The sequence below is a fragment of the Hippocampus comes genome, unplaced genomic scaffold (assembly GCF_001891065.2).
Source record: "Hippocampus comes isolate QL1 unplaced genomic scaffold, H_comes_QL1_v1.1 scaffold317, whole genome shotgun sequence".
Lineage (NCBI taxonomy): Eukaryota > Metazoa > Chordata > Actinopteri > Syngnathiformes > Syngnathidae > Hippocampus > Hippocampus comes.
This window is the reverse complement of record NW_017805531.1, coordinates 856,647-867,746: the sequence shown is the minus strand read 5'-3', so window position 1 is coordinate 867,746 and position 11,100 is coordinate 856,647. Positions and strand designations below refer to the sequence as shown.

General features: G+C 46.6%; 1 protein-coding gene across 2 annotated transcripts in view; it reads right to left on the bottom strand.

The window, feature by feature from the left end:
- Positions 1–8,804: 8,804 nt before the first annotated feature.
- Positions 8,805–11,100, bottom strand: part of ephb3a (eph receptor B3a) — a 42,210-nt gene continuing 39,914 nt past the window's right edge. For both annotated transcript variants that reach the window (XM_019877899.1, XM_019877900.1), the window contains exon 15: positions 8,805–10,290. In XM_019877899.1, the coding sequence (XP_019733458.1) occupies positions 10,179–10,290 (112 nt within the window). In that variant the 3' untranslated portion in view covers positions 8,805–10,178. The remainder of the gene's footprint in view (positions 10,291–11,100) is intronic.

The window sequence follows — 11,100 nt, the reverse complement described above, 5'->3', positions numbered from 1 at the left end:
TTCTCTCCTGACTTTTCTTTATCCTTAAAAAAACCCCCCCCCCCGTGTGCTAACAAGCCACAACGCTTACCGAGCGAGCAGACAAGAGCTCAGGGGGGGGCGGAGACGAGGATCAGAGAGACTCGGAGCTCTTGGGTTGGTCGGCTCAGTTTCTTCTTTTTTTTTTTTTCACCCGCCAACATGCAGCTGGGGCTCAATTAGTGTCCATTTTTATGAATTAAGCACAGATTCTGCCCGAGTCAGTGGTGCAAAAACCACTGTTGTTTGTCAAATCGTATGTTTTCGGTGGCTTGCTGCCCTCGAGGCAGCCTACGGGCCCTGCTTCTGTACATTGCGCCGCCTTGTCCTCTCTCCACGAGGAGTTCAGAGGCAAAAAGGGGAAATTAGGCATTCACCGAGCTGGGGCGAAAAAATGAAGCTAAAATAAGCTCTTCCACGCAGACAAAACAAGTGTTACATGTGTAACGGGTGTTTGAGTCAAGAATGGACCGATGCGCTCCCGACTGAACTGTTGTGCATTGAATTGTGAATTTCAGCCAATCGTCTTCATGAGTGACTGACCACTGGCCACTGATTTTGAAAAAAAAAATGGAATGTTGCAAGTATAACAGCCAATCCAAAAAAAAAAACTGAAGCTTTCGCCAACAAAAACAAAGAAAAAAAGATACTGGCATGAGTAATGTCAGCTACGTTAGCATAAAGACTAATGCGCTTTAGGTGACGACATGCATGGGTACACCGTTTACCACTCTCAATCCCTCGTAACTCTCCAAACTTTTTTCTCTCTACAATTTTTTTTAATTCTTTGTCACCTGCCGCAGGGACTTCAGATGCAAATTAGCTCCAGCTATAATCTGGCACAAAGCACCTCTGCAGTTGAATGTTGTTTTTGTACGCGGCGCCTGGCAAGTCAACAAACGAGCGGAAAACCGCGCTTCAAAAAAGCTCAACTCTGAAGTTTTGTGCAAGTGAAGCTCGGCCCGGCTGATAAACCCCGAAAGGCTTGAGGAAGAAGAGAGCGACAGTCGCGGACATTTACGCTGTGAAATACTCCGGGCTGGTGTCTGAAGTTTACACTTTGTAGTATGATACGTGCTAAATTGCTCCCGCAGAGAGAATCCGGTCGGACGCCGTCAATCTCTTCGCACCATCTGCGTGCGCCATTCATTTCCCCGACGCGACGACGCTCCTCCCGCGAGAAGGGTCAGCAGCCCTTCTTCCAAAATGATCCGTCAACTCCTTCCATCCCCTGTCGCGCTCTTATCACGGCAGCGCACTGCACTCGCCACTGTTGCCATGGCGACAGCTTCAGCTGGGGGGGGGATGAGTGGTATCAAAAGCGCTCTGGAGTTTCGCGAAGACTCCCTGACACTCTTACCTCTGTTGTGTTGCGCTAATCCCTCCCTTGTCATCTTCTTTCAGACAGCGGACGACAACCTGGATGAATTCACGCCCAACGCCTCACAAAGCTTCACGCGACCGTTCGAGCGGATGAGGCGTCGGCTCCTCTCGCCGGGCTCATCCGGCCGGTCCGTGGTGAGGCTGCTCTCCTCCAGATAGGGCCTCATTATCTACAACGCGCCGCATCGAAGCTCGGCTTTCTTTGAAGCTTCCAGCCAAACAATGAAATGTGAAAATTCCAGCGCGGTGAAGCTGGCTCTTTGTGCTAGATGACTTCAAAAAGCGCCGTCCATATAAGACGGTGGCGCTAAAATGATCACGGTGACTATCAGAGACAACCCCCCCTTCAAAACTCAAGAACTCACCAAAGCGGGACGGCTGAGTCAAAACGTCCACATCACTCGGAATGAACGCTGAAGCCGCGCTGAAAAGTGGCCGAGCTGGAGTGTGAACGGTGTTCGCTCATTGGTTGCAGCGTTCGCAGCGAGGTTTAGTGGTGTGCTGCTGAGATTTCTATAATTGGAATGGAAGAAACAAGATCAAGGAGGGGAAAAAAACACACACACACACGGAGGGAAAAGACAAGAAGATGTCCAAAGCAATTTAGCCGACTGGAGGAGTAAGCATGTTGAACATAGCGGACAAAGACTGCAATCGAACGAATGCCGAGTCTGAAAGAATCTTGAGAATGTCAACCTGCTGGTCCCGCTCTTGTGATAGCAACTGCCCCCCCCCCCCAAAAAAAGAGCATCTCATTTGCAAAAAATGTCTCTTTGTAAAGCAGGATTTACTGCAATCACAGTGACCGAAACAGAAAAATAAAATGAAAAAAAAACAGAATAGCCGGAACATAAATAACACTTGCTGTTATTGTCTCCTACAACTGCCAGACGGGACTGACTTCTTTCGACGACGGTCCACCAAAATTTTGGTCAAATGGAAAGTGGGTGGTCATGAAACGAGGCATACAACTTTATTCCTGTTTTTTTTTTTAATTTCAATTCTTTTCTTGTGACTCAATTCTGTTTTGTTCAAGTGTGAGCAAAAAAAAAAAAAAAAATTCGTGTCAACAAGACGCAGGGCTCTATTTTTTGTTGATGGCATAAATCCCGCAGATTTACACCGCGCCGCACGCGGTGTAAATCTGCCGTCGTTAATTTTGCAGACGAGTAAAGGCCAGCGGGCCTGAGAGTGATTGAAGTCGATTTGTGGGTATCAGCCCCCCCGCACCCCCCCTAAAAAAGGGAATGGAATCAGTACTTTTTCATTTGGTATAAAGTCCGGCATGCCGTCTGTCAGCAATATAGCCTCATTAGCATCAATGCCATCACCGAACAGCTCCCCCCCTCCACGGAGCAATTAACAATAATGACCGACAATTATCGCGGCGCAACCGGCGAGGTGGTGACACAGCGCGCAACAATTAACCGTCCTGGTTTTAGAGATGCGGCGCCATACCTGTTGTGTATTTGTCAACGGGCGGGCCTAAAAGGTTGACGATGTGACTTGTTGTTGTGAAGATGGTCGAGTTTATATGGTCTGCATGATGAATAGCCGGTGTCAAGTGTTACCATGGGGATGATTACTTGGGAGCAGCCGAGGCATTAGAAGCATTCCGGATTTCTAGAAAGCCATCAAACGCTTGGCAGGCCATTTATTTCCAATATGCAGGTACGTTCAGGCGATACCAATCTGCCTGCCTGGGTGTGTTTGTTTTCTTTCTTCTTTCTTTTTTTTTTTTTTTTTTTTTTTTTTTTGCAGACCAAAGCAGGAACCTCAGTCCGACGGTGGCGCTTGCTATTTCATGATGAAGCGGCGCTGACACAGATTGCCGTCGCTTCCGTCGACCCCGCCGCCACGAGATGCTGCGGCGTGGCGTCTCGTCAGTCCGCGTGGCAAGAAAGCGCGTTATTGTTCCCCGTCGCTCTTCGTCATTTTCAAGCAGACTGTAAAAAGCCCGGACGAGCCCCCCCCCCCCCACCGAAGCCAGGAGGCCTCGTCGTCAACACGCCCCCACGGGCCGTAACAAAAGAGGGCCCCCTTTGAAAGGTTTGAGTGGCAGTCTGGGCGGCGAGATCCGCCTCGCTGCCTGTCGCTGATACTTTGCGCGTTTTACAAGGACGCGGAGTTAAGCCGGGATGCACCGAGTCTCTTTGGCCTTTGGTCTCTTTTCTCTGCTGATCCGGGACATCTGTTCCGAAAAACCGCAGCATCACACGCCCGCACCCGACGTGTTTACTAAAAAGCTTTCAGTCTCCCGTCTTCCTTCTCCACCCCCGTCTGCAGACATTCGCCCTCCCGAGTAGGGATTTGTGATTCAAACCGGGATGAAGGAGGTCCAAACCCTTCAATCTCATCAGCAAACACACTAATGCATAATCTTCTTTTTCTTTTTTTTTAAACCGAGGTATTCAAATGCATGCAAACGATGCCTGTCTTGTCAGCCAGAGCCGACGGCGCCGCCGCTTTGAAACTCACTTCAGTCCGTCGCGTGTTTCAGATGCTTTTTTCGTTTACTTTTCTTGTCTTGTGACACAGAGCGGAAATGTTGAACAGTTTGAGGAAACGTAGGTATCATCTGTCTCGCTTGAACGCGGCGGGCCACAAAAACTGCACGTCATTTTCGTTCCACATCACAATGAAGTGCGACTTCATGCCAATCTGCCCGCGGAATCTATTCCGCTCTTAGCGGACCGCTGTTGAGAAATCATTCAGCACGTGTCCCGGTTTCTTCTTCCAACCCCAACTGCCATAATAATATACTCACTACAGCCACCTACAGGCCATTACCGACAGTACACCGCCATACCCCGCTCACGATCACAAGAAAAACTCCCCCAACAAAATGCTTAAACATTTCATGACATCGTTAAACAAACGGCGTTTCATCTGCCACCCCTCATGCTCGCGTTTATTTCCCACGACTGCGCTCGAAGGCCTGCCCCGCCTGCTTCTGTTTTTGTCGGCGCGCGTGTGTGGCCCTGAGCTGAGCGGCAGAATGAGGGATGGCGGCAGTTGGTCCGCTCGTCTCGGCGCACGGCGCCCTTCGTACGCGCCGGGCTGGCGACACCCTTGAATCGATGGCCGCGGCCTCGGACGCGTTTTAAATTCATCAAACCGAGCTGCGGAGCTTCATCCTCCTCCTCCTCCTCATCAGCGGCGGCGTACAAATGGCAGACGGGGAAGCTAAGCGAGCGCAAAAGCGCACCGTCATGCTAATCGACGGCTATGAAAACGCGACGAAAGGGCTCTTGTGAGGGAGAAGAGCGAGCGAGAACAAATACATCGGTAAAAGAGTGAGTTTTCTTTCCTTAGATAAAAGAAAACCGGTCTGCGATGAGATGGGAAAAAAAATCTAATACTCGGGAGACCAGAGTTCCATAGTTATGGATTATCCCTAACAAGATGTTTATAAAAAGTGCAATTCTTTCGTATTCCGTGCTTCTTTTTCCAATGACACTCAAGACTTTCCATCGCGTCGCGTACAAGAAGAAGCAAAGGCGTGTTGCGGCGCGATGCCAGCTTTGATGAACAACTCGAAAAGTAACAACACCACTTCCGACGTGCCCGGCAACACGCTGGCAAAGTCGGCGGCCGCGTGGGTGCGAGACATCCTGTCGAAAGTCTGGCTTTCAAAATAAAATGTCAAGAATGGACTAAAGCAAACGGAATGGCGCATGGACTCGAGCCACCGATTTGGAGTAACGCGTGCGTGTTTTTCTTGTACGGACGAAAACTTTGTTCAAAATTTGGGATGAGAAAAGTGGTAAAAAAAAAAAATCATGTGAAAACGTGAGCATACCAAACCGAAATGCGACGGTAGAAGAAAATGAATAATCAGACTATAGTCGTCGCTTAAAAGAAACCAATGGCAATTGCACAGCATTCAAGGTCAAAGCAGGGAAGATTCTGATTTCAAAAAAAAAAAAAAAAAAAGGGCTTTCATATATTTTCATCACCCTCACATGTTGCGTCTCATCATTCTGTCGCTTTTTCTCAGCGTGCCCCATTCGCGCCGTTTGCCACCTTCCCGGCGGTTTTGCATATAAATTGTTGCTGAAAAGACTTTGATTTCCATTTGTTCTTGCCATTTCGAGATGCAGAAATCGCTCCACAAAAAGAGCCAGTGTACCGGATGCTTCAAAGCCTGATATTTTTGTCTCCTCGCAGTTTTTGGGGTTTAGCGGCTGCACACGCTTCATCCGTAATAGAAGTGTCGTTTTTCCATTGATGGGATGGCACGGGCGGTTTGAGCGCAGGCAGCGGCAAATCGTTACGCCGTTAAAACACCCCGATGCGTCGCAAACCCTCCCGCCAAGCAACTCGTTGCTCCGAATGCGCCTGCTTGCCGACCCCTTGCAATTTGAAGGCGTTGGACAGGCTCGCGGACGAGTCATTGGAGCTCCGATGAGAACCGACCGGCGCATTCCCGAAAGCCCGTTCACGAGTAAACTCGAGCTAAATCTGACAAATCACTAGCAGCAGATTTGCGCGAGTTAGCGCAGCCAACACAAACGTGTGTTTCGTGTACGCCCAGACGTGCGTTTGCAGTGAGCTTCCCCTATTTTGTCTCGGCTTTGGTTTCGTGGGCTAACTGAGCCGCTGTCGTTAATCCGGCCTTAATCCCCACGGCCTCAGCGGTGACATCGCCTTTTGGCCGCGAAGCGCAAATTGGCAGGTTACCGAACTCCAAAAGCGCCCGTCGCGCCGACATCCCGTCATCCTCTCAAGTTTTCCGACCTCCCAGCGCGCTCATTAAAAAATCCGTGCGATCGGCACTACCTTAATGAGACGTTTCCTCTTTGCAGTCGTTTTGCATCATCTCTCGGATGCGGCGGCGGCGGCGGCGAGATATATTCCAAAGCCGTTTCTGCTGAGACGGAGGGAATGTTTTCTCCGGCGAGCAGTGAGCCAGACACTTCAAATGTTGAATGGGAGACGGGACGCATCGTTTGAATGTTTCATCACGCTGTCGGATCTCGGACGCAATGGAAAATAGCGAGCAAACATCAAGAAATACGCCGTGGTTTTAGGCTGGGCTCAGGTCTAAGTGAGACTCGCTCAGAAGCAGTCAGTCATGTGAGCTCGAGCACTTTGATATTTCTTGTCAAAGGGCCACCAGTGTCGTGGGTTTCCTGCGATAGACAACCTCCTTTTGGGCGATCAAGCAATTGGAAAATGCTGGGCAGTAATCCCATTGGACACTTTGGCGGGCGGTGGAATTGAATCGTGCACCTCTGCACTGTGACGGTGGTGTGCTAACCCCATGGCGCCTAAAAATATTTTATTTTTTTTTAACACACTGCTTACCATAGTTTTTTTTTATTTTTAATCTTCCATATAAGTAAAACAGATTATTTTTACAAAACTAAAACTAACACTAAATCTAAATTAAAAGTGTTTTTGAAAAAACGAAAACTAATAAAAAAAAGAAAAAAAAAGAAAAACAAAAATAACGCCCCCTCCCCAAAAAATACTCAAAATGAAATCAAAACTAATTATAATGAAAAATCCCAAACTATCAGAACCCGGTTGTGAACTTACTGGATTTTTGCCAGAGTCACTTTGGTGCTTATTCTGATGTTTCTGTGTTGTTGTTACAACTATTGAGCCAACATAAGAAGAACACAAGGCTAGCAGGCTAGCTGTCCCCGATTTGGAGGCTGATTAAAAAGGAGGATGTCGTTTGAGCAGTCGCTGGAGATGATTGGGCAAGACCCAGCCCACATCACCACCCAATACACACATCCGCACTGACAGATGAGCCTCTTCCCCATCTAGAAAAACCAAAAGGTGACAGCTTTGCTCACCTGCTCTGAGCTTTGTGTCCTGGCTGACAGATTAAAGCAGAACAACATCGACAGCCATATTAACTTTGTCTCCTTGAAGCTTCTCCAGTAACAAAGCCTAGAACAAAAAAAAAAAAAAACAATATTGCGGTTCAGGCACGTGATGTCATTATTTGGCGAGTGGCACAAATGTTAACTCATCTTAAAAACCAAAACGAGTCCATCCCAAACTGTTGCGATTTTCCAACTGTGGCGGTAAAACATGTTTGCTATTCCTTCTTTTCATCTCTCGGCCGGAATGAGACCTGAAACTCCAGCCTGGTGAACATGCAGGGAAATCAAAGAGAATACCAGACATCTGTTTAATAATTTATTTGCATATGATTATCGTAAAAATATTGAAGGAGAAATGCAGATTTTTCTTCTAGTTTTCTGGCTTTTTTTTGTGTGTGTTTTGTTTTGTTTTTTTTTTGGATATACAGTATCTACTACACCTTGAATTGCACAGGAAAAAGTCTGCCCTTACAGACACATGTTTTCTTCTTCTTTCTTTGTGACACACAGTTTCAGATACGTAATGACCGTTAACACTTTTCATTTTTTGCCATTGTTTGCTTCCTCACCAACAAACAAACAAGCATGTAAACAAAGGTCACACAGAGGCCAAAGTCAGGTCAGAAAGCAGTAGAATGCGGATTGATCCAAAAGAGTTACCGTGGGGTATATACAGGCAGTCATTGAGTTGAAGAGGAACCGCACCGGACAACATTCAGGAGAAACGGACCGGGAAGCCGTCGACTTTCAATCCACATTTGTGGGTCAGTTCAGTATTAAGGTCAGAACGCTTTCATCTGTTGGCGTGACCTTTTTAACGCAAACTCTTGACATGTTTGCCAAAGTCAGAGCGTCAATTCACAGGCGTCGTTCATTAAAATGCAAAAAATAATAACATGAAAAAAGCTGAATAGCGGAATTGTCTCCATTTTGTCCTTTCAAAGGTTTACTCATTCATTCTGGTCTGATCGATCACTGGAAAAAAACACACACGCACGCACGCGAGCGTTGTCATAAAAAAAACTTTGAGCCCCCGGTAAAAAAAAAAAAAAAAGCACAAATACACTTCATCAGTCTTAAGTTAGCATTCAAAACAATGCGTATAGGTTTCAAATAAGAAAATACGGACGTTAAAGTCCATAGCAAATGCCAGCAAAGCAACATATAACGCGGAAGATTCCAATTTGGCATGCACGTGACGGACGTGTCCAGCACAGTATCATTTTGCAGTCTTGCTCTGCGAGGAGAGACCACGTGAAGACTCGGATGCTTTGTACACAATTAGAACACGGAACTCTCCCAGTTCATGTGTGGAAGACATGAAGTTTACGAGGAAGCAGATTTACCTGGAAATTGTCCCCCCTCCCCCCCAAAAAAAAGTAACAGGAAGAGAGAGACAGAGTAGATTAAGTTAAAAAAATTTTAAATCAGTGTATCATTTGTTCTTTTTTGTTTTCAACTGGCAATTGTAAAAACAAAAGCTAGCTCATTATTTTATTTGCTTTTAAATCCAACACAAAGAGTGAAATGAATTTGATTCTATGAAATAAAATGAATGAATTAAAAAAAAAAAAACATGCCAGAAGACAGAGTTTGATTTGAGTATTTGGTTGTGTTTACGGGACCCGTAAATTTGGCAATTGGGATTCCTCAAAAGATACGCTAGCAGGTTAGCAACCACAGTCGGTCAAATGCATTTCCGATTTCTCAAGCTCATGGGTCCTCAAGGGGACTGTTACGTCGACGAAAGCTGTGGAGGATCGTGAAAGAATCCTTCCGGGAGCGCATGAAGGCACAGAAGAGAAGGCTGCTTAGGTACCTCTATCTTTTGGGACTCCAGTCCTGTCCTGTCCTGTCCTCCGATAAGTGAAGCTGCTAGCTGGTGGTCTGGACTGACTGTGGCGACTAACAAGCTAAGTAAATTCATCAAACATACGGGTCACATAAACCGGACCAATTCCAAGTTCCTGTAAAGTGAAAATAAATATCTTCCATGTTAGACACACCACAGTGAAGAGAGTTTTTTTTAACAAACTCTGCCAAATTTGAGTAAATCCAAAACGCAATGACAGTAGCTCGCCACGAGCTAGCCGGCAAGCTTACGGGCTCTCGGGCTTCATTTGACTTCATTTGAAATTCGGGAATTTAAATGACAACACTGAGCTGTTCTGAAAAGGGTGACATCCCGGGAAGATGCATTTTTGAGATGGCGGCATACCTAGCGAGCTAAATTCATGTGCTAACTGGTCGGAATGGATGTGAGTCACTTGCAGTTACAATGAACAACCACTGACGCAAATAAAGGCGCTCAAGTTTTTATATAGCCTCGCCCCCACCACCACAAAAAAAAATCAGGAAAACTTTCCTGGTGATAAACAGTTTCACGCTATGTTGCCACAATTTAGCTCGATATACTGCTCAGTCTTTGCAACAAAATAATGAGTTACTTTTTCCATGTCTTTTTTTTTGTTTGTTTTTTTGTTTTACGATTCCCAATTGATACTGGAAAGAACAAAACTAAAAAGACACCTACAACAGCTGTCTTTGAATCTTGGCACTGTCGGATCCTTCCAGACCCTCATCCTAAGTTTCTCGAAGAGAAGCCCAACTGGCTCCCAACCAGCAGAAAACACATGCAAACATGCAAACACAACCTGAGAGGGCCCAGAAGAAGTTTGGCTTGATGTCAACAGTCACAAAACCACCAATGAAGAACACACGCACACACACACACACACACATACATACAGACCGCAATGGAACGTTCTCTTTTAACACAAAGTCTCCGAGCGCTCGCACAAAGTAATCCGAGTGGTCCTTCCTGTGCAGTGGGAGCTTCCCTCTGGTAATTTTACATCGGGCTCTTCGCCTCAAGAGTTTTCTAGGTAGTTTCTTTTGAGCGTTCCGTCTCCACGAGGTTGCTTTGGCGGGAGCTCACACTCTGATGGGGAGAGTTTGGCTCATTTGCTGCCGCACAATTTCCTCGCTGCTGTCCGGACTTTTCCTGTTGTGTCCCGGCAGCGTTCCTCCCAGCCTCAGCAGGTCCCTGTCGGGTTACAAGTCAGACAAAGTCAGCGGCGGGTCAAGTGACACATCGCGGTACAGCCACATTTCCGCTCAGTCGGCTTTTACCGCCGTTTCCGCGGCAAAGGTCTCAAATTGTTCAACCCAATACGGTTGTGCCTGTACTTTTCGACCATAGAAATGAATTGAAATGTCATCAATCCATTCCTGGCACGGTGAAGGAGAGGTTAGTACATCTGCCTAAAAGTTATGGAGTTGGGAGTAGCCGCCAAGCGGTTTATTCACTGTTTGCGTCTCCTCCATTGCTCCTCGTGAGTGTTTTCATTCCGCGTTTGTGTGTTTTGGACTGTTTGTTCCATTCAATGAATGGCTGAAAGTGCACCGGTGACTTTTCTACGTGAGAAAAGAGCTGCGGGGATTTCGGATTGATGTGAGACACAATCATATCCGAGCTTTTATTGGCCCAAAGCTAAAGTCGAGAGAAGGAATTGGTGCACTGTTTTATGGGCGTGCCAGTCGTTGCTGTCATGACGAAACCTCGTTTGTCCAAATATGTTCAATTTGATATTTTTGGAAAAAATCGACACTACTGGTCTGTCTCCTGGTCAGCAATGAGGTAACAGATGCAGATTCCTTTTCAGATACCTATTCGCTGCTTAGCCATCTGATTGTTTTACTTCTTGCGTCACTCTTGGGTATGAGACATTTGAGAAAGAGCTTGGGGAAGAAGATGATGCAGCCGCAGTTGTTTGTTTTGGATTAGAGGCTTTTTTTATGGTCAGGGGGTGCGGTAGGGGGGGACAAACTTTGATGTGGAAGGCTTGCATTGGAA